The 23,687-nt window shown below is 45.5% G+C and overlaps 1 protein-coding gene across 2 annotated transcripts in view; it reads right to left on the bottom strand.

The window, feature by feature from the left end:
- TIMELESS (timeless circadian regulator) overlaps nucleotides 1–23,687 on the bottom strand; it is a 63,621-nt gene that overhangs the window by 12,267 nt on the left and 27,667 nt on the right. For both annotated transcript variants that reach the window (XM_080994407.1, XM_080994408.1), the window contains exons 10-23: nucleotides 22,268–22,447; nucleotides 20,807–21,024; nucleotides 20,584–20,687; nucleotides 19,202–19,371; nucleotides 17,946–18,062; nucleotides 15,257–15,408; nucleotides 13,456–13,553; nucleotides 13,175–13,298; nucleotides 12,142–12,343; nucleotides 10,864–11,015; nucleotides 10,196–10,281; nucleotides 8,833–8,956; nucleotides 3,158–3,240; nucleotides 1,629–1,771 (exon numbers count right to left, since the gene is read on the bottom strand). In XM_080994407.1, the coding sequence (XP_080850533.1) occupies nucleotides 1,629–1,771; nucleotides 3,158–3,240; nucleotides 8,833–8,956; nucleotides 10,196–10,281; nucleotides 10,864–11,015; nucleotides 12,142–12,343; nucleotides 13,175–13,298; nucleotides 13,456–13,553; nucleotides 15,257–15,408; nucleotides 17,946–18,062; nucleotides 19,202–19,371; nucleotides 20,584–20,687; nucleotides 20,807–21,024; nucleotides 22,268–22,447 (1,953 nt within the window). The remainder of the gene's footprint in view (nucleotides 1–1,628; nucleotides 1,772–3,157; nucleotides 3,241–8,832; nucleotides 8,957–10,195; nucleotides 10,282–10,863; nucleotides 11,016–12,141; nucleotides 12,344–13,174; nucleotides 13,299–13,455; nucleotides 13,554–15,256; nucleotides 15,409–17,945; nucleotides 18,063–19,201; nucleotides 19,372–20,583; nucleotides 20,688–20,806; nucleotides 21,025–22,267; nucleotides 22,448–23,687) is intronic.

Below are 23,687 nucleotides of genomic sequence, written 5' to 3'. Positions count from 1 at the left end.
TGGCTCCCCATCTGTGGAATGCTCTCCCCAGGGAAGTTCGCCTGGTGCCTTCATTATACAGTGGTGCCTCGCAAGACGAAAAGAATCCGTTCCGCGAGTCTCTTCGTCTTGCGGATTTTTTCGTCTTGCGAAGCAAGCCCATTAGAGGTTTAGCGCTTAGCGCTACAGTATTAGCTGATAAGCGGCTTAGTATCAGCTGTTAAGCGGCTTAAAGATCAGCTGATAAGCGGCTTAGCATCAGCTGTTAAGCGGCTTAAAGATCAGCTGATAAGCGGCTTAGCATCAGCTGTTAAGCGGCTTAAAGATCAGCTGATAAGCGGCTTAGCATCAGCTGTTAAGCGGCTTAAAGATCAGTTGATAAGCGGCTTAGCACCAGCTGTTAAGCGGCTTAAAGATCAGCTGATAAGCGGCTTAGCATCAGCTGTTAAGCGGCTTAAAGATCAGCTGATAAGCGGCTTAGCCATCAGCTGATAAGCGGTTTAGCAGCTTGGGAAAAAGGGGGGGGGGGAAGGAAAAAAACCCTGCAGGAACTCACAAGACATTTTCGTCTTGCGAAGCAAGCACATAGGAAATTCGTTTTGCGAAGCACCTCCAAAACGGAAAACCCTTTCGTCTAGCGGGTTTTCCGTCTTGCGAGGCATTCGTCTTGCGGGGCACCACTGTACACCTTTAGGCGCCAGGCAAAAGCATTCCTTTTTAACCAGGCCTTTGGTTGATTTACATCCTATGCCCTTTTAAAATGTTTTCTTTGGGGGGGGGGGCTACTGGGTTGTTGTTTTTATTTTTATTATGTATTCTGCAGGTTTACATTTCGATTTTATTCTGTGAATTGCCCTGAGACCCCCAGGTACAGTAGCACCTCGACTTACCACCGCCCCTACTAGCGAACAATTTGATTCGCGGCCGCGGCAAACCCGGAAGTAAATACCGGGTTTGCCACAATTCACACACGCGCAGAAGTGGCTTCTGCCATCTGCGCACGCACAGAACGGCACCGCCGCCGAATGCGCACGCACAGAACGGCGCTTCTACCAGCGATCCCGATCGACTCATGAACGGACCTCTGGAACAGATTCCGTACGTGAGTAGAGGTTCCACTGTATAGCGCAGTATAATAATAATAATAATAATAATAATAATAATATAATTTATTTGTACCCCGCCCATCTGGCTGGCTTTCCCCAGCCACTCTGGGCGACTTCCACAAAGACCAAAAATACACTAAGATGTTACACATTAAAAACTTCCCTGAAGAGGGCTGCCTTAAGATGTCTTCTGAATGTCAGGTAGTTGTTTATCTCTTTGACATCTGCTGGGAGGGCATTCCACAGGGCGGGTGCCACTACCGAGAAGGCCCTCTGCCTGGTTCCCAGTAACTTGGCTTCTCGGAGTGAGGGAACCGCCAGAAGGCCCTCGGAGCTGGACCTCAGTGTCCGGGCAGAACGATGGGGGTGGAGACGCTCCTTCAGGTATACTGGGCCGAGGCCGTTTAGGGCTTTAAATTCAATAAATTCAATAAAATAAAAATAATAAAAAAGACCTGTCCAATGATACCGAGGTAACCATGCACATTCACTCGCCTGCGTGCAGGAGAAAAGAACGAACAGAACAGAAAGCGGGTGCCATACCGCAGCAAGAGAGCCAGGCTTGCGCCTGCGTTTCTTGTAGAGCTCCTTTCGGTCGGACACCAGCCCCATGCTGAGCAGCTTTTCGATAACGCGGGCCTTGGAACGCTTAGCGGTGATATGCCTCATCACATTGGCCAGGATATCTGCAGAGAGGGAGAAACCGAGGAAGGACTCACTCTACACTCGCTCCCAAGAAGGAATGGTTCTCCCTCACTTCTTTGTGTCCCCACAGAACACGGCTATGAGGATGCTGAGCGCATCGTTCTTCTCAGAGACCATTCTGGCATCACCTCTGTTAAAACCCCCATATGTGAAATGCCAAATGTATACAGTGGTACCTCAGGTTACATACGCTTCAGGTTACATACGCTTCAGGTTACAGACTCCGCTAACCCAGAAATAGTGCTTCAGGTTAAGAACTTTGCTTCAGGATGAGAACAGAAATCGTGCTCCGGCGGCGCAGCGGCAGCAGCAGGAGGCCCCATTAGCTAAAGTGGTGCTTCAGGTTAAGAACAGTTTCAGGTTAAGTACAGACCTCCGGAACGAATTAAGTACTTAACCCGAGGTACCACTGTATATAAAAAGGTAAAGGACAAGGACCCCTGACAGTTAAGTCTAGTCGCAGATAACTCTGGGTTTGCGGCGCTCATCTCACTTTACAGTCCGAGGGAGCTGGCATTTGTCCGCAGACAGTTTTTCCGGGTCATGTGGTCAGCATGACTAAGCTGCGTCTGGCACAACAGAAACCAGAGCAGTGCACGGAAACACTGTTTACCTTCCCGCCAGAGCGGTACCTATTTATCTACTTGCACTTTTTGGTGTGCTTTCGAACTGCTAGGTTGGCAGGAGCTGGGACCGAGCAACGGGAGCTCACCCCGTCGCAGGGATTTGAACCACCAACCTTCTGAGCGGCAAGCCCAAGAGGCTCAGTGGTTTAGACCACAGCGCCACCCGCGTCCCTTAAATGTACATATATTACCGCTTAAGTCAGAGCTTCCCAAACTTTTCACGTTGATGACACACTTTTTACATATGCATCATTTCGCGACACCGTAATTCTGTTTTACTAGCAAACCAGAGGTTAAACAAACCCCTAACTAACAGACACGTATCGTGTGACACGCTGCAGGCCGATATACTAATGTGTCACGACACACCGTTTGGAAAGTTCTGGTTTAAGTGTTGCACATAATATTATCCTGGAGCTGGGGAGGGATGGGGGGAAAGCAGAGGTGGGTGAAGGGGGTTAATAACCCTGGTTATTGGAGGTTTGCTGGAAAAATAACCCCGGCACTGGAGCAAACTCGGCACCAAAGAAGTCTGTGAGTGTGGCTTTAAGGAGGGAAGAATTCCCATCATCAGTGGCCTTGCTGGCTGGGGCTGACAGGAGTTGCAGTCCAACAAAATATGGGAAAGCACAGGGTCCCTCACCCCTGGCTTAGAAGGTATTAAGCTCCGCCCCCTCTATAATAGCAGGCATCCCTTTTGTGGTTGCAAACTCAGGACCCTCCAACCACGCAGACCCTCACCATCTGTGTCCCGGAACTCCTCAAAGAGGCGTTGAAGTTCCAGCTCCTGATCTTCCGTCCACAAGACAATGCGCGTCCCCTTCCTGACGAAGAAAGCATACAATAGCAACTATGGAGCTCCCTGCCACACCTCAACATTTCCCAGCAAGCAAGGAAATGGGGGTGAAACTATAAGGTGCAGCAAGGAGAGTAAGAAAGAAAAAGGACAAGGTTCTCCAGTAAGAAGCCTGGATTACACGAGGGAGAAGGGCAGGGCTGTGCAAATTCTGTAAAGTTGCATTGCACAAGAGTTTATTTATATACCGTATTTTTCCGTGTATAAGACTAGGTTCCCCCCCTAAAAAATAATGTCCAAAATTAGGGGGCGTTTTATACACAGATAGTGCCGAGGGTGGATTTTCTTAAATCTGAGTCCCCCCAAATAGGGGGTGTCTTATACATGGGGGCGTCTTATAGACGGAAAAATATGGTACGGTGGTACCTCGGGTTACAGACACTTCAGGTTACAGATGCTTCGGGTGACAGACTCCGCTAACCCAGAAATAGTACCTCGGGTTAAGATTTTTGCTTCAGGATGAGAACAGAAATTGTTCCACCCAGATAATCTGGGACGCAAGTAAAGCGGTTATGAGAGGGTTCTTGATACAACAGAATGCACTAAAGAAGAGAATTCAAAATGAGAAGAAGGACAAAATATTGGAGAAAATAAAGGAAAGTGAAAAAAGATTGAGAATAAAACCAAAGTCCCAAGAGATTCTGAGAGAACTAAAGTTATATCAAGTGCAATACATGAAAATGACGAATCAGGAGATAGAATGGAAAATTAAACAAATGAGACAAAAGACATTCGAGTCGGCTAATAAATGCGGGAAACTGTTGGCTTGGCAAATGAAAAAAAAAAGACAAAAATTAAATACAATTACAAATTTAGAAATGGAAGGAAGGAATATACAGAACCCAGCTGAGATTAGAAATTGTTTCCAAAGGTATTTTAAACAACTATACACACAAGGGCCATTGAAAGAAACTGATGTAGATAGATTTTTGAAAACAAATGGATTACAAAAAATCTCTCAAGAAAATAAACTAATGTTGAACTACGAAATAACTGAACAGGAGATAGAAGGTGCCATTCAAAACATGCAATTGGGTAAATCTCCAGGACCGGATGGACTGACTTCTAGATATTACAGATCCTTGAAAGAATGGCTAGTACAACCTTTGAAAGAGGTTTGTAATGAAATAATGGAGGGGAAAAGGGCACCAGAGTCGTGGAAAGAAGCTTATATTACACTTGTGCCGAAAACAGAGACTGAAAAGACGCAGCTTAAGAACTACCGCCCCATATCATTACTTAATGTGGATTACAAAATTTTTGCAGACATTTTGGCTAAGAGACTGAAAAAAGTGTTGTTGGAAGAGATTCATAAAGACCAAGCGGGCTTTCTCCCGGGTAGACATTTGTCTGATAACATGAGGAACATAATTGACATTTTGGAGAAACTAGAAGTGAATATAAACACTAAAGCAGTTTTGATATTTGTGGACGCGGAGAAAGCCTTTGACAATATTTCTTGGAGTTTTATGAAGAAGAACCTACAGGGTATGGGGGTAGGCCAAGGTTTTGAAAACGGTATAAGTGCAATCTATTCAGAACAAAAAGCTAAATTAATTGTAAATAATGTGGTGACGGAAGAATTTAAGATTGAAAAAGGGACACGACAAGGTTGCCCAATCTCCCCATTGCTTTTTATTTCGGTCCTGGAGGTTTTGCTGAACATGATTAGAAGGGATCAGTTGGTTAAAGGTATACAGGTTGGAGCCAAACAGTACAAATTGAGAGCATTCGCAGATGACTTAGTATTGACGTTACAGGAGCCAGAATCTAGTACCAAAAGGGTTTTAGAATTGATTCAAGAATTTGGTCAAGTTGCAGGATTTAAATTGAATAAGGTAAAAACTAAGGTTTTAGAGAAAAATCTAACACCAATAGAGAAAGAGAGGTTTCAGAATGTGACAGGTTTAACAGTGGTTAAGAAAGTTAAATATTTGGGGATTAACTTGACAGCAAAAAATGGGAACTTATTTAAAGATAACTATGAAAGATGTTGGGCTGAAGTGAAAAAAGACTTAGAAATTTGGTCAAACTTGAAGCTTCCACTGCTGGGTCGTATTGCTGCTGTAAAAATGAATGTATTGCCTAGAATGTTGTTTTTGTTTCAAACATTGCAAATTGTGGACAAAATGGACTGTTTCAAGAGGTGGCAGAGAGATATTTCTAGATTTGTTTGGCAGGGCAAGAAGCCCAGAATAAAATTTAAAATACTAACAGATTCAAAGGATAGAGGTGGATTTGCCCTGCCAGACCTTAAACTTTACTATGAATCAGCAGCTTTCTGCTGGTTGAAAGAATGGCTGCTTCTTGAAAACGCTGACATTTTGGATTTAGAAGGTTTTAACAACGTATTTGGATGGCATGCATATCTGTGGTATGACAAGGTCAAAGCACATAAAGCATTTAAAAACCATATTGTCAGGAAAGCTTTGTTTAATGTTTGGATAAGATATAAGGATTTATTGGAAAACAAAACTCCAAGGTGGCTGTCACCAATGGAAGCGAAAGCCTTGAAAAAGCTCAATATGGAGGTCAAATGGTCAAAATATTGGGAAATTTTGGAACAAGATGGAGACAGATTGAAATTGCAGAGTTTTGAAAAACTAAAAAACAAAGTGCGAGACTGGCTTCATTATTATCAGATAATGGAGGCATACAATTTGGATAAGAAAATTGGCTTCCAGGTGGAAAAATCAAAATTAGAAACGGAACTGTTAGAACCCAAAACTAAGAATTTGTCAAGAATGTATAACTTGCTGCTGAAATGGAATACTCAGGATGAAACGGTGAAATCTGCTATGATTAAATGGGCACAAGATGTTGGACATAACATAATGATGGCTGACTGGGAACAGTTATGGACCACAGGTATGAAGTTTACGGCATGTAATGCCCTAAGAGAGAATATTATGAAAATGATATACAGGTGGTACATAACCCCAGTTAAGCTTGCAAAAATCTACCATTTGCCTGATAATAAATGTTGGAAATGTAAAGAAACTGAAGGTACATTTTTTCACCTTTGGTGGACGTGCCCAAAGATTAAGGCCTTCTGGGAGATGATATATAATGAATTAAAAAAGGTATTTAAATATACCTTCTTGAAGAAACCAGAGGCCTTTCTCCTGGGCATAGTCGGCCAATCGGTGTTAAAAAAGGATAGAACTTTCTTTATGTATGCTACAACAGCAGCAAGAATACTCATCGCAAAGTATTGGAAGACACAAGAGCTACCCACACTGGAGGAATGGCAGATGAAAATGATGGACTACATGGAATTGGCGGAAATGACTGGCAGAATCCGTGACCAGGGAGAAGAGTCGGTGGAAGAAGATTGGAAGAAATTCAAAGATTATTTACAGAAACATTGCAAAATTAATGAATGTTAGAGTGATGTTGGATTGAAGTTAAGTGGCTTCTAGCTGTACAGGCTTTAAAGTTATAAATATATCAAGATTAAGGATTAGGATTAAAAAGGTTAAAAGAATGGAAAAATTGGTTTTTAATAGGTAAAATTTTAATGTTATAATATATTAAGATTAAGGATTGGGATTAAAAAGGAGGGAAAGAAATTGCTGGACTAACAAACTGAATTGGAATACAAAAGAGGGAGGTATGAGGAGGTCCGGGAAATAAGTAAATATAAAAGAAGTGATGAAAAGACGGAATTGTTTTTAACTGTTTTTTCTTTTTTCTTTTTGTATTTTTATTTTGCATTGTGTATTTTTTCTTTTATTCTTAAATTCTTCTTTTTTATGTGATTCTTTTTTGTGTGTGAAACTTTAATAAATATCATTAAAAAAAAAAAAAAGAGAACAGAAATTGTTCTACAACGGTGCGGCAGCAGCGGGAGGCCCCATCAGCTAAAGTGGTACTGCAGGTTAAGAACAGTTTCAGGTTAAGAACAGACCTCCGGAATGAATCAAGTTCTTAACCCGAGGTACCACTGTATATATAAATGTAGATAAAGCTGCAGATCATGAAGTTCAATATATAATATGAAACAGCTTAGTTCCCGAGTGTTTTGGCTCCCGAAAGTCGCAAATCCAGAAGTGAGTGTTCCGGTTTGTGAACTATTTTTGGAAGCCGAACGTCAGAAGCTGCGCTTCGGTTTTCAAATGTTTTGGAAGTCGAACAGATTTCTGGAATGGATTTCATTCGACTTCCAAGGTACGACTGTACTGAAAAAGTAGTATTGGAAGTGATATTAAAATTACACGTATAAAAATTGTTTTAGTGATTTTTAACGTTCGTTTGCTTTATTTGAAATTAGCTATCAATTACTTTTAACTCTGTAAATTCTCTGGATATGCAGCTGTTTTCATTAGAGATTATATTACTGGAAAACGAATGTCGTCTTATAATCTGGTGAATTTTCAGAACCACTTTTATTTTTAAATGTCACTTTGCTTTATGTCTATTTAATATTATTGAATAATAAAAAAGACCTTACGAGCTTTTTGCCCCTCCCTATGACTAGCTGAACCAACGCAAAAACATGCAGATTCAGCACAAAGGTGTTTCTTTGATGCTTTACACACGTCACAAAATACAGTACATTTTCACCATAAAATTTGCATTATCGGGAAGGACAATTCTGATATGCAGATACAAATATTTAGGATGGGAACAACTCCATGGGATGCCCCCGATTTGATTCGCTTAAAACGTGAGTGAAGGACATTCAGACTGCATACCCTAAAAGAGATTACCTAAATGTTCAAGCGTATGATTATCTTGCAAAATAAAACCTGGCACTTAAAAGGGCACAGCAGCTTTTTTAGAGGCTTCCACAGGCAGTCTTTGCATGCTGCCTAACAACTCAATGGAAAATCAATATTTGCTCTTTTTTTAAAAAAAAAAAATCACGATTTTTGTGTACAAGGGCTTAAAATTCTGCACCTACAACCAGAATCCACTAGGAATTCTGGAAAGCGAGAGAGAGTCAGGTTTAAGGTGCTGGTTTTGACCTTTAAAGCCCTATGCAGCCTAGGACCCACGTACCTATGGGACCGCCTCTCCTGGTATGCCCCGTGGAGGACCTTAAGGTCCACAAATGAAAACACTTTGGAGGTCCCAAGTCGCAAGGTGGTTAGATTGGTCTCAACTAGGGCCAGGGCCTTTTCAGTACTGGCCCCGACTTGGTGGAACACTCTGTCACAAGAGACTAGGGCCCTGCGGGACTTGACAGCTTTCCGCAGGGCCTGCAAGACAGAGCTGTTCCGCCTGGCCTTTGGTTTGGACTCAGTCTGACCCTTATGTTTCCCTCCCCTTATGGTTTTGATCTATGGGCTACTTTTAAAATGAGGCTGCATTTTAAATTGCATTTTAACCTGTATTTTAAATTGTCCCCTCCCCCATTATGTTTTTACTGTAATTTTACTGGTGTTAGCCACCCTGGCTGGGGAGGGTGGGGTATAAATAAAATTATTATTATTATTATTATTATTATTATTATTGAAGAGGCAAGCCACACTCTTTCCCGACAACTGTTATCAAGTGCCATAGCCCGGAGGCAGCCCATCAGAGGAAGGACACAGCCCTCTGAACGAAGACCTACCTCTCCCGAGGGAAATCCCGCAGGCTCTTTGCAAGCCCCAAGCGCACCAATCGCTTGGCCACCTGCTTGCGCGTCCAGTTGCGAGTGGTCAGGTGTGCAAGGATGTTGTTAAGGATATCTTCACCTGGTGTTGGAGAAGGGAAAAGGGGAGAGGCTTAGTGGCTGGGTGAGGAGGAAGATCAGGCTCTTCACACTCATGCAGGAAAAATAAAGTAGCAAAAGCCTTTCCACAATCAAGAAGTGGCCTACATATTTTGCTCACCTGCTGGCTCACACCTGTAGCTTTGGCAGAAGCTTCCCTGCCTGTTTGGCTCGAGGGGAATTCTTACTTGCCATGGGCCGCTATTCTTCATTAGCCTTTTTAGATTTAGGACCTGCCACTCATCCCAAACTGCAACATGGGGCCAGCTCAAAGTGCCTTCCCCACCCCCACCCCCATATTTGGGTCCAGAAGTCCTTTTTGTGGTAGAATTTAGCATTCAACCCTATCTACGTGGGGCTACCTTTGAAGGTGACCCGGAAACTACAACTAATCCAGCACGCGGCAGCTAGACTGGTGACTGGGAGCGGCCGCCGAGCCCACATAACACCGGTCTTGAAAAACCTACATTGGCTCCCAGTACGTTTCCGAGCACAATTCAAAGTGTTGGTGTTGACCTTTAAAGCCCTAGACGGCCTCAGCCCAGTATACCTGAAGGAGCGTCTCCACCCCCATTGTTCTGCCACTGAGGTCCAGCACTGAGGGCCTTTTGGCTGTTCCTTCACTGCAAGAGGCAAAGCTACAGGGAACCAGGCAGAGGACCTTCTCGGTAGTGGCACCCTGCCTGCGGAACACCCTCCCACCAGATGTCAAAGAGAACAACTACCAGACTTTTAGAAGACATCTGAAGGCAGCCCTGTTTAGGGAAGCTTTTAATATTTGATGTATTACAGTATTTTAGTATTTTTTTGGAAGCCGCCCAGAGTGGCTGGGGAAGCCCAGCCAGATGGGCGGGGTATAAATAATAAAATTATTATTACTATTATCCAAGTGGATAAAATACAGGCATCCTATATTGAGAGTCTCAATCTTGCTCTACAGTCATACCTCTTGGTACATTCGGTTCAGGTTACATCTTTTCAGGTTGCGTCCTGCGGCGACCCGGAAGTACTGGAAAGGGTTACTTCCAGGTTTCGCCGCTTGCGCAGACGCGAAAAAATGACATCACACGCATACGCAGAGGTGGCGAATGGCGACCCGCGCGTGCGCAGACCGGGTTGCGTTCCTTTCAGGTTGAGAACGGGGTTCCCGTTCGCAACCAGAGGTACCACTGTATTTAGATTGCAATGCTGTCCCCCCCCCCACATCCATGTCATTTGGTACCTTCCACTTCCTTGTACTTGTAGAAAAGCTCCTTCAGCTCCTCCTCGTCTTCCTCAGTCCACTGAACAGCCTTGAGGGAGTTAGAGCTGTTTGGAGAAGGAGAGAGAATAAATACTTAGATGGGAAGGGTTGAAGTGTGCTTTTATGCTCCCACCCGCCCCAATAAAAAGAGATTTAACTTTAATTCTTCTGACTTGGTATTAATTTAAAAAGTGAGCCTGGGATTGTTCAGTTTCACGTGTGAATACCCACACGCATCTGGAGGTCTGCTCACCAAAAGCACGTGAGGGAAAGTGGGCAGAAGACACCGGAAACTCTCCTGTCATTGCCATGATGTGGCAACCCTGCATGGAAGTCCTTGAATACTGTGTTACCTCCCTCTGCCCCTCAATTTAAAGGCAAAAAGGCCCCTCACTTGTTGTATGTCTTCAAAATGTGCTGCCGCCACTGCTTTGGGAAGGATTTTTATAGTTTTATATTGCATCGTACTGTAATTTTGACCTATGAGGTTTTTTTCCTGTTCCATTGTCTGCTTTATACACATAGATATTTGTTAATCACCATCCCCACAAAACAAAAAAGGAATATATTGAGAGAGTGGCCACTCCTTTCTGGAAATGCCCCTTCATAAACTTAAAAGTCACTGGAAAAATATTCCAGGAGCTCACGTTTCATCTTCCTCTGCCAAAGCATAGCCTTCAGTCATCTCCCGAATCACGGCTGTGCTTTTCCAGAACAACAGCTCCACGTAGGCCTTCTTGTTGCTGGCTGCAAGTGCAAAAAACTTGCCCACAATGTATTTGGCAAAGGTCACCAGCTCCTAGGGTTGGAGAGAAGTATTTATTTATTTTAAGTCTCAGGGCTCAGCAGTCACTGCTGCTCAGCGCTATGGGAATATTTCATGATTAAATAATAATAACAATAAAATAATAATAAATTTTTTTTTATATCCCGCCCTCCCCAGCTGAAGCCAGGCTCAGAGCGGCTAACAACATTAAAATGATACAACATTCTAAAATCATTTCATTATAAAATCAATTCAAATCAGATTAATGGCAACCATCTATGAGGATTACAGAAGGAGGGGGTCAGACTGTGTCTTGGCCAAAGGCCTGGTGGAACAGCTCCATCTTGCAGGCCCTGTGGAAAGATGTCAAGTCCTGCAGGGCCCTAGTCTCTTGTGATAGGGCGTTCCACCAGATTGGGGCCACGGCTGAAAAGGCCCTGGCTCTGGTTGAGGCCAGCCTAACCTCCCTGTGGCCTGGGATCTCCAAGATGTTTTTATTTGAAGACCGTAAGGTCCTCCGTGGGACATACCAGGAGAGGCGGTCCTGGAGGTATTTTAGGTTTTCTTAATAATACTGCATACATAGGAGGAGGTAGGATACATGTCAGATTCAAGCAGGCAGAAAAGAACAATCTGCAGATTTGGGAATTGTCTTTTCTTTTTTCGACTTCTTAGCTCGCTTTATAAAACTTAAGCACCTTTTTTTTTTGCAACTGACTCATGCCAGATTCCTTCCTCAGAAAATTGCCAAGGAAACAAACATTAATCCAAAATGACATTCTCAAAAGATCATGTAAAAAGGCCCCTCCCTTTCTGACATGCAGATAAAAGGGCTAGGTACTGCTGAAAAACAAAAGGGAGGCATCGAATACACATGGTGCCTTAAAACATTCAAACAATATTCTCATTATTTCTTACAACAACCTTGCAACAAGGCATCCTCTTGTGGGTAGAGGATGGAGACTGCTACAATCATCTGGGTGGTAGAGGCACAATTTGAATTTGCAATTTCCCCGTCCACAGATCAATCCACACACGTTTACCTGGGAACAAAGTCCCCCTGTGTTCAGTGGGGCTTGCTCCTTAGCAGGTGAATTTAGGATTGTAGCCTTCACGTTTCTGATGATGCACAGGGCAACCCAGCTACCGTGAACCTCACCTTGTAAGCTGCAGCAGCAGGGTCACTGAGCAGCCGGTTGAAGAGGCAGAAGACAGAAAGCTGGAAGAGTAGTGCCTCCATCTTGAGGTCACAGGCGATGCGGTGCAACATTTTCACCACGCAGTGGTTAGTGTGGGAGCTGTTCTGCTGGTAGTTCTTGAAGAGCAGGACATAGGCCTTGACCACACTGGCACTGGCATACCTGCACACCAGGGTGTAGATATTAAACACACTCAGCGTCAAGTAGGGTTACCAGACGTCCCCAGTTCCTGGGGACAGTCCCCGGATTTGCAAATCTGTCCCCGGACAAATTCTGTCCCCGGAATGTCCCTAGATTTGCAAATCTGTCCCCGGGAAACATGGCAACGGCAGCCTCAGCAGCCCAGAGCCAGCCTGGTAGCGCAGTTGGCTCTGACTGACTGCCGCTGCCGAAGGGGAACCGGGGATGTCCGGCAGTACAGATCTCCTGCCCCCTTCCCCCTTTGTTTTGACAGATTGGGGGAGGCTCGGGAGCCGCGGGCGGGCAGCCATTGCCCAGTTTTTTTAAAAAAAACTCTGTGCATTTTTGTTTCACAGGGTGTGAAAGAAGGGCTTTGCACCTTTATACAATATGCATGCGTGTTTAGGCCTAGGGTCTTTTGCCTCACCACCCCCCACTACTGACTCCCTGTTGCTACTCAGCTTCCAAAAAAAAAAAAAAAGGGGTCCCCAGATTCATTGAAAAAAATCTGGTAACCATAGCGTAAAGACCAGGGCGAGATATTTATAGTCAGGGCTGCTTGCACACTGCACCGCCACAGAAGTGCAAAATGTGGTAATGGGCACAGGATTCGGCTTCCTAAAGTTCAGTCTCTCTTTCTTTTCGTTAAGTGAAGTATCTAGCCCTTATGATGGATTGGGGGCGGGGAAAGGGTGTTAAAAAATGACATGGACAAGAATGCCAGAGGAAACAGCCTCAAGGCATTTGAAACGCCCTGGGCACACAGAAGGATGGGGGGGGGGGAGCTCTTACAAAAAACAACACCCTGTTTACCTCTTCATGTAATCCAGGAAATTGAATTCCTTTTCTGACACGTTTACAGATGCCAACTCTTCCTCAGCGACTTCCTCTTCTTCAGCTGCCTCCTCAGGTTCATCTGTCTCGGGTACTGTTTGTCCTGCGTGCATTTGGAGGGGTGTGTCAAATGTAAGGACGTTTGAGGATCCACCTTAAGGGAAAGCGGGACTTCCCTGGGGAAAATCCTTAGCAGCCCTCCCTCCCTCCTGCCCTGTTGCTGTTCCTTTCTACTTGACTCATGGAGAACGGACACTCACGAGGCAGGCTGGCGAAGAAGATTTGTCTCAGCAGCTCTGTCTCTTCATCTGGGCCAAGGGAGGACGACCCAAAAACATCTCCTTCTGGCCACACCTCCCTTACAGAATAGAAGGAAAGTGGGAGTTATTAGCTGTGTGCAACAGCTAGGATACAGTAGGGTTGATACTTCCTGCACTCCAACATCAAGAACTAGGTCAAAACCAAGTCCACATGCCCACACACCTCTTTAGCAACTATAGAATTGTGAACAAGGGTGACAATCCAGCAAACATCACTACTTGTGTGCCTTGCGTCTGTGAATAGAGATGCATCCAATTGGCCTCCATGAATACGTTCATAAATGTTTCCTTCCAAATAACATTCCTAAGAATATTTTAGATAAATGTCTAAAGAACAAAACAGGCCTATGTGAAGCTGACAATCTTTTCAAAGTTGGGAGGGTGGAACCCCCATTTGCCCATGTCACCCCTCCCCAACCCATAATCATCTCCTCCTCCTCCTCTTAGTCCCTCGTGTCAACGTTTAGATTGCAAGCTGCTTGGGACAGAGACCTGCCTTCTTGTTATTCCAGTAAAGGGCCACACACACTGCTAAGTTTACATTTGCCATACATTTCTGGAGGAAGAACCCTTCTGTTGCACATGTTCGTTTGTTAAACAGGGCTGCTAAAAGACCACTTAATGAAGCTGAAAACCTAGCTGCTTCCAACACTTCCTTTACTTTTCAGGTTTCTTACAACACAGAGATGGTCAACTTTGCGTGTCAAGATAACCATATTCAACTACCTTAAGGGCTGTCACGTGGAAGAGGGAGCAAGCTTGTTTTCTCCTGCTCTGGAGGGTAGGACTCGAATCAATGGCTTCAAGTTACAAGAAAGGAGACTCCGAACTAAACATACAGGAAAAACTTTCTGGCAAGAGCAGCTGTTCATAAACAAACAAACCCCTGTGTTGCAAAATATGAGTCAGCAATATCGAAAGCAATACGATGGCCAGAAACAATAACAATGTGAAAAACTTTATGGAATAATTCAAAACAAACCAACAAACTGAAGTCTCTGAAAGCCCTTAAATGAATCACGGTGCCAGACTTTACCCGGCGGACTTTACAAGCTGTGAAGCTTTGTATAATCAGCAAATGTCCAATTCTGATGTCCAACTCTGAACTCTGCTGAACGGTGTTTCCAGATAACAACTACTGTTTCGTTGAATTCTTCATCAGCCAATTAGTTCAACACTTGTGAGTAGAAAGATACGTAATTTCTTCATTAACCAATCTTTTTTCCAAATAGATATAATGAAAAACACTCTGGAACAGTGCTTATGCGATTATGTAGTCACTGTTCAATACATAATCACATGAGCACTGTTCCAGAGTATTTTTCATTATATCTATCTACTGTATATCTTTCTACTTACGAGTGTTGAACTAATTGGCTGATTATACAAAGCTTCACAGCTTGCTCTCCGCCGGGTAAAGTCTGGCACCGTGATCCATTTAAGGACTTTCAGAGACTTCAGTTTGTTAGTTTTGATGTTTTGAATTATTCCAAGAGCTGTTCGGCAGTGGAACAGACTCCCACGAGAGGTGGTGGACTCTCCCTCCTTGACGGTTTTAAAGCAGATGGTTGGATGGCCACCTGTCATGGATGCTTTAGTCAAGATGCCTGTATTTGCAAGGGGTTGGACCAGATGGCCTGTGGGCCCCTCCCAACTCGATGATTTTAGCTCCTCTGATTCACCAATAGTCCTTCACAGACTATTAAGGGCACGGATACATTCCTTGAAGCCACTTCCTTACCTTGCTGAACGCAAGAGAGACAGAGCTTCAGGTGCCTGGCCAGCCAGTAGACTGTCCTGGATCCGTACCATAGCCTCAGCTCGCTGCTCCTCCAGTGGAATTTCCGATGCAGCATCGAAAGGGACAACGTCCTCCGGGAGAGGCTCAGGACCCTGACAGCAAGAAAGAGATGCCGGAAAATAACCTTTGTAAAAAAGACCAGAAGCTTTTCTTTTGGGAATTATAGGGACAGAACTACCTAAATCAGGGGTCAGCAAACTTTTTCAGCAGAGGGCCGGTCCACCGTCATTCAGACCACATGGTGGGCCGGACTATATTTTGAAGAAAAATAATGAACGAATTCCTATGCTCCACAAATAACTCAGAGATGCATTTTAAATAAAAGGACACTTTCTACTCATGTAAAAACACGCTGATTCCTGGACCATTCACGGGCCGGATTGAGAAGGTGAGTGGGTCGCATCTGGCCCTCGGGCCTTAGTTTGCCTACCCCTGACATAAATTGTACAGAAATTTATTTATGTACGTAACTACAGCGGCAAGAGGGGACGCGGGGGGCGCTGTGGGTAAAAGCCTCAGCGCCTAGGGCTTGCCGATCGAAAGGTCGGCGGTTCGAATCCCCGCGGCGGGGTGCGCTCCGGTTGCTCGGTCCCAGCGCCTGCCAACCTAGCAGTTCGAAAGCACCCCCGGGTGCAAGTAGATAAATAGGGACCGCTTACTGGCGGGAAGGTAAACGGTGTTTCCGTGTGCTGCGCTGGCTCGCCAGATGCAGCTTTGTCACGCTGGCCACATGACCCAGAAGTGTCTCCGGACAGTGCTGGCCCTCGGCCTCTTAAGTGAGATGGGCGCACAACCCTAGAGTCTGTCAAGACTGGCCCGCACGGGCAGAGGTACCTTTACCTTACAGCGGCAAGAAAGTTATTTGCCCCAAAATGGAAAGAAGAAGTCTTGACATCAGAAGAATGGATACAAAAACTTATGGAATATGTAGACATGGCAAAACTAACTGGAAGGATAAGAAATCAAGATAACTTTCGTGAGAGTATATATTTAAAGTAGATAATTAAGTGAGCAAAATAAATGAATTTGGATATGCAGAATATATTAAAGAATAAATTCAAGGAACTGCAGAAAGAGGGGGAAGGAAGTCAAGCTTTGAAATGTTAAAATGATTGTAAAAGATGCCAGATGTATTCCGAGCAAGGGCAAGATTAATAAAGTAAGTAAATTTCAAAGAGGAAGGATTGAATGCAGATTCACACTAAGGTTTTTCTGCCACTCACACTGCAGAGTTCTGTTCGACCAGGGTGGAATTCTTTTGCCCGTCAAATGATAGGAACATTTTTAATTTTAACGCGTTTCCAGATTGCAAGCCTGCCTGCATTTCCAAAACATGCTTTTTATCATATCTTCTGAAAGGAGGCTGTGGTGCCATCTCAAAATAGGGCTAGAGGACTTACAAAACCAGCTCAACATTTGGAAAGTTAGAAACCCTACCCCCTACCGGCTTCCAGAAGGCACTGCATGAATGATAGCTGAGAAAATTCAGTGCACTATTGCACTACTATCATCAGTTTTCACACCTCTCTTGAGAAGATTTTAGCAAGATGCAAAAGCAAAACTGAAAAACAAGTGTTACCAAACCTCTGTTGGCAACTGAACATTCACAGACCAATATCCACACTTCACACAACTAGAAAATATGATCACTACACTAGGCAGTACTATCAGAGCCAGAGTGGTGTAAGGCAACCGTGGGCCAGTCACCCTCTCTCTCCCCCCAACCTACCTCACAGGGTTGTTGGTAAGAAGAAGAAGAAGAGGAGTTTGGATTTGATATCCCGCCTTTCACTCCCTTTAAGGAGTCTCAAAGCGGCTAACATTCTCCTCTCCCTTCTTCCCCCACAACAAACACTCTGTGAGGTGAGTGGGGCCGAGAGACCTCAAAGAAGTGTGACTGGCCCAAGGTCACCCAGCAGCTGCATGTGGAGGAGTGGAGACGCGAACCCGGTTCCCCAGATTACGAGATTACCGCTCTTGACCACTACACCACACTGGCTGAAAAGGGTGGGGGACCATTCATGCCACCTTGAGCTTCTTGCAGTAAAAGCTGGATACAAATGTAATATGTAATAAATAGAATTTTCCAACTGGAAAACAGACAATTTACTTCCTTTTGCAAAATATTAGGGACGCGGGTGGCTCTGTGGGTTAAACCACAGAGCCTAGGACTTGCCGATCAGAAGGTTGGCGGTTCGAATCCCCGCGACGGGGTGAGCTCCCGTTGCTCGGTCCCTGCTCCTGCCAACCTAGCAGTTCAAAAGCACATCATAGTGCAAGTAGATAAATAGGTACCGCTTTGGCGGGAAGGTAAACAGGGTTTCCGAGCGCTGCTCTGGCTCGCCAGAAGCGGCTTAGTCATGCTGGCCACATGACCCAGAAGCTGTATGCCGGCTCCCTCGGCCAATAAAGCGAGATGAATGCCGCAACCCCAGAGTCGGCTACGACTGGACCTAATGGTCAGGGGTCCCTTTACCTTTATGACTTCAGAACCAACCTTGTGCATTTTAGAACTGGATCAAACAAGAGAGCTGCAAAAGCGCCACTCTCCGTTTCCAGACAGCTAGAAAACAAAATACAGGAGCCCCCAAGCTGCTGTGTCAAGACTGGTTATTTCCCATTATCCTACCTTGATGCATTTATCAATTTGCTCAGCCAGCCTCGGCCACATCTTCTCCAGCTCCTCAGGCGCTCGGGGCTGCACAGCCGAGCTAGCAGGCTTCTTCTTCCTCTTGATTTTCTTGCTCTGCAACAAACCAACCAACAGCTTCCTAGTTTCTGAGCCAGCTTTTGAGGAAAAGGGGCTGTTGACGGAAGTGTAGCAATCCTAGAGCCCTTCGTCCACAAGCACGACCCAGGGAAAGTGATTACAGTGGTACCTCAGGTTACATATGCTTCAGGTTACATACGCTTCAGGTTACAGACTCCGCTAACCCAGAAATAGTGCTTCAGGATGAGAACAGAAATCGTGCTCCGGCGGTGCGGCAGCAGCAGGAGGCCCCATTAGCTAAAGTGGTGCTTCAGGTTAAGAACAGTTTCAGGTTAAGTACGGACCTCCGGAACGAATTAAGTACTTAACCTGAGGTACCACTGTAAATCAATCTCTCGCCTTACTATAAAAATTAACTAATAATTAACTGACACGGAGACAAATAGAAGACGACGCCTTCACCCTGGTATGGCTCCCCTTTATCACATACACAGCCCAAAAAGACAACGACAAAAATCCACCAACAGCATACAAATCAATATGGCTAAGCTGATCCAAAACACCCACCCACCTCACTCACACATGAAAACAAAGACCACCACAGCCAACCACAAATGAACAGCCACACCCTAGGCCAACCCCAACCTCTCACCACCAAAGGAACACAAGTGAACAGCAGAGAACCTGCACAAAGAACGCTGACACAAAACCCCACATATTTTAAGTAAAACAGAAACATCGCCACCTGACCCCACCCCCACTCATCTTTCACCCTATTCTTCCTAATGTCTCAACAAATGAAACTGATTTGTAAATAATAATAATAATAATAATAATAATAATAATAATAAAGGGTTACGTGGAAAAAAAATATGAGAGAGAGACATTGCACATACCTTTGTAAATTAAGAAAATCTTTAATACATTATAAAAAAATCAACCCTCTCGGGCCCAGAAAGTGTGTGCAGCGCTTCACAGACGCCAACGATCAGCTTGGTTTCGCAGGTACTGCCAAAGCCCCACCCTTACCTATCCCCACACCTGACACCCTATATAACATATAGGGAAGGGCAGGTCTGTGTGGCTTGGCTGAAATGGAGAGGCCTAGTGCGGCCTACTTGGGACCCGCCAGCTTCCCCGCACGGAAAGGACTTTGTCCCCAGACACCAATATACCTGGACCACTAGGCTGCTCCTCCCTTTGCAAAATCTCTCCAGCATCTTCACGAAAAGGTGAGTGGTCTCCACCAGATCTTTCAGGAATGACCTGGGCTGCTTTGTGGCATCAAACTTACGGAAGAGGGTGAGGAACAGCTCGCGGTACTCCATCAAGTAGAAAATGTTGTCTGGGAGAAAGAGGTGGTCATGTTGTTAGTGTTATTTGTGCACACAAGCCAGCGTTTCCTGCTCTACAAGAAAAAAAATAGCGGAAGGAATGGGATCCTAAACACTTCATGCTAAATCCACTTGGGGGCCGGGCAACCTGTGTACAGCTCACGACCAGGTTCCTTGAGATTGCATTATAGACCCAGTAGGATCACTGTGTCCTGAAGGAGTTTCTCCTTCCAAGTCCAAAAAATATCAAAAGCCCTCTCCTCAGTAACTCGGAGCAGGGATTCAGAGCATATCTCCCTGTTCTGTGGAACAGTATCCCTGACCAGTGCCTATTATCGGTACTTCCGTGAAACAGAAGACATTTTTGTTTTGACAAGCTTTTCCAGCTGTATGGAAAAGTCTCTGTTTTAGGTGCTTGTTTTCTATTATCTTTCCAACAAGATCTTCAGCGGCTTAGCTGTTTCTTAAAGATAATATTTCTAAAAAGACGTGTATAAATGGCAATTCATAAATTGAAAACAAGAGCAAGCGGAGAACCATTTCTTTCTTCTCCATTATCATCAATGTGCTCCTGAGGCTACCTAAAACAGCATATCCACCCAACACATAAAGCTCTCAAGTCATTGCCTCTCAATCTGAACTGGGTCTTAAGCACAGACGGAACATTGTTCTAAGACAGTGGTTTTCAACCAGTGTGCTGTGGCACCCTGGAGTGCCTTGAATGATGGTCAGGGGTGCCACGGGCAACACTGGCCTCTGTCCCTCTTCCCTTCCCTCCCTCCCTCCTCTGATGCCCTCTCGCATCTCTGCCTGCCAAAGGCTTGCACAGCTGTTTGTTGCAACAGCCCTGGCTACAAGCTCCGCAGGCGAATGGTGCCTCTGGGGCTGGCCAGGGGGTGCTTCCCAGGCCCCTGTGAGGCAGTGTGAGGAGGCATCTCTCTTTGGGGCAGGGAGGACAGCTCAAGAGACCAGGGGCGGCAACCCAGAGGGCTCCCAAGGAGAGGGGAGAAGAGAGGAGGCCGAGGGAGCGCTCCCCAAGGGGAAGGTGTTTCGAAAAGGGTGAGGGGCTGCCGGCTCTGCAGGCAAGGGGTGACACAACTGGGCTCCTGAGCCCCACAGGGGTGCCGCAGAAAGAATGAAGTTGGTCAAGGGAGCCGTGGACTCCAAAAGGTTGAAAACCTCTGTCCTAAGAGGTTGTGTTTTCTACAACTAAAAATCCTCACTCTTTATGATGTGACTGCTGTTGCGCAAAGCTTCGTCTTGCGAACGGTCCATTTCGTGCACCGTCGTTAGCAGTTCCTGGTAGGCTTTGAGAGCCAGATGCATCCTGGAGAGACAGGGGAAGACAGGATGAGAGGGCAAGTGACAAAAGCACTCAGTCGCACAGCCAAAACAAGAGGGGGGAACCCAGGAGGCCATTCCACAGGGTGACTAACCCCCCCTTACCTTCTGGACCAAGAAGTAGCCTCCTTCTTATCCATAAGTAACATCTCATAGTATTTGGTCAGGCTTTGCTCAATGAAGTAGAAAGTCCGAACGCTAACTGTTTCAGAAACCAGCTGAGGTTGGAAAGATGAAGCCCGGTTGAAGGCCATGAAAAAAGCCATGGCCCATAAGTAGTAGGTCTCATCGTGCTGCTGGGCCTTTTCCCTGATCAGGTGATCCTGCAGGATGGGGGAGAACAGAGAAAAGGAAAGTCAAGAGGAAGCAGCTGATTCTGTTACTGCTCCTTTTTTTGGGGGGGGGGTTCCTATTACAGTGGTACCTCGGGTTACATACACTTTAGTTAATGGGGCCTCCCGCTGCCGGAGCATGATTTCTGTTCTTATCCTGAAGCAAAGATCTTAACCTGAAGCACTATTTCTGGGTTAGCAGAGTCTGTAACCTGAAGCGTATGTAACCCGAGGAACCACTGTATGTGCATAGTGGACACCAAGAAATTTCAGATGCAGAGCACAGTGGTGGTAACTTCTATATAAAAGATGAACATTTGCACATTTCTACTTACCGTATTTTTCGCTCTTTAACACGCACCAGACCATAACACGCACATAGTTTTTAGAGGAGGAAAACAAGAAAAAAAAATATTCTAAACCAAATAGTGGATATATGATTTTTGTGGTTCATGCTGTGGCCACAGACATGTGATCTGACAGTGAGTTTGGAGTAGCCCAATGCAAAAATCCTGAGGATCCATGCGGATCCATGCTTTGTAACCACGGAGGACGGAAGGAAGGGGAACCATGGATCCTCTGCTCATGATTGCAGCAGATCCCCCCTGCCACCCGCGGGCATTCGCTCCATAACACGCACAGACATTTCCCCTTACTTTCTAGGAGGAAAAAAGTGAGTGTTATGGTGCAAAAAATACGGTATTTTGCACCATAAGAAAGGACTGGAGGGAGGTCTTTATGAGACCTATTTATCTCCATGTGTTTCCAGGGCATTTGTCACCCATCACACCAACCAGCACCGGTTTTTCTTTACAATGTTTATACTGGGTTGTATCCAGCAAAGTCATTAACCGGCAATCCATTCTGGGAGTTCCTCCAACTCTCCGATGCAGATTTTTTTCGAGGTGGGGGAAGAGTCTGTTGCACAAGTGGAAAACTGTTCTGTTTGTGCAACAACGTCACTGGATTAAACTCTTACCGCCCAATGACAAAAGTTAAAATTAAATCCTTAAAATACAAAGTTCTGATCTAGAACAGAACAGAACAAAGGATGACGTCTTGCCAGATCCAGCTGAGTTGGCACTTTTATGTTAAGGAACAGATATCCCCGGGGAAGGTGCTGTTGCAGCTCTGCCCAACACCACCAACATCCCTCCCCTCCCTATTCCCTTTTCCAGGACGCTCCATTTGCCATCCCCAAACTCGCTTGGCAGGATACGGACACCACTCTCACCTTGACCAGACACATCAGGCGATTGTAGCAGTTCTCCAAAAACTCCACGCAGAACTCCTTGAGGAAAAGCCGCACGTTGAGGGCTGAGCGGCGAGAGACGCCCTCGCCATCGCGGGCAAGCTGGCGCCTCTTTGGCACCCGCCGTACCTCCTTGGCCAGATCGTGGCTGTAGTTCTTCACCTGCCCGGGAACAGGAGAGAGCGGAGAAGATACGAAGGTGGGGATGGCTGCAGCGGTGACCCGGAAACTACAATTAATCCAGAATGCAGCAGCTAGACTGGTGACTGGGAGCGGCCGCCGAGACCATATAACACCGGTCTTGAAAGACCTACATTGGCTCCCAGTACATTTCCGAGCACAATTCAAAGTGTTGGTGCTGACCTTGAAAGCCCTAAACAGCCTCGGTCCAGTATACCTGAAGGAGCGTCTCTACCTCCATCGTTCTGCCTGGACACCGAGGTCCAGCACCGAGGGCCTTCTGGCGGTTCCCTTGCTGAGAGAAGCCAAGTTACAGGGAACCAGGCAGAGGGCCTTCTCGCTAGCGGCACCCGCCCTGTGGAACGCCCTCCCACCAGATGTCAAAGAGAAAAATAACTACCAAACTTTTAGAAGACATCTAAAGGCAGCCCTGTTTACGGAAGCTTTTAATGTTTAACAGGTTATTGTACTTTAGTGTTTTGTTGGAAGCTGCCCAGAGTGGCTGGGGGGACCCAGCCAGATGGGCGGGGTATAAATATTAAATTATTATTATTATTATTTCTCCTGCCCCATTCCTACTCTCGCCCTGCCTGTAAGTCCTACTTGCTCTAGCAAGCATGCGAGAGAGGTGCGCACCATGTGTGGGGAACCCCTGGACTTCTGTATGTTGTTGAACTACAACTCCCATAATCACTGGCCATTGGCCATGCTTGCTGGGGCTGCTGGGGAAGCGTAGTTCAGCGACGGCTGGAGGGCCACAGGTTCTCCACACCTGAGGGACGCAAGGGCACCAGAGGAGGAGTAAAGGTGAAGAATCCACAACTGCAGCTTCCTCTGCAATTGAGGGGGCTTGTAAGGGTAGGCAAGTGGGGGGCTTTCTGGGCTACCACTTTGTGGTTGAAGTAAGAGTAGCGAAAACGCAGCTAAGAAGCTCAAACCACGACTGACACCCTTCTTTGGAAATTAAACCAATGCCCAGACTTTAACATTCAAAAGCTGTACTTGCAGAATCTCAAGTTATAGATGAATTAAAACATAATATTTAAAGTCGCGTGCTTGTTCAAGCATGGGCTTACGGTCTCTTCTTCTAACTTCTAAACAACTGTATTTTCCTCTCTTTCCAGAGCTCAGCACTCAGCCTTCTGTATCTCAGTTAGGCCATGCCTTGCAGCTCCTATGAGAGATTGCCCACTTTTGCCTTCTCCTGCATCTTTGCTCTCTT

Source organism: Podarcis pityusensis (genome assembly GCF_964106645.2).
Source record: "Podarcis pityusensis genome assembly, chromosome: 2".
Taxonomy (NCBI): domain Eukaryota; kingdom Metazoa; phylum Chordata; class Lepidosauria; order Squamata; family Lacertidae; genus Podarcis; species Podarcis pityusensis.
The sequence above is the reverse complement of the archived record's forward strand: the minus strand, read 5'-3'. Positions and strand labels throughout refer to the sequence as shown.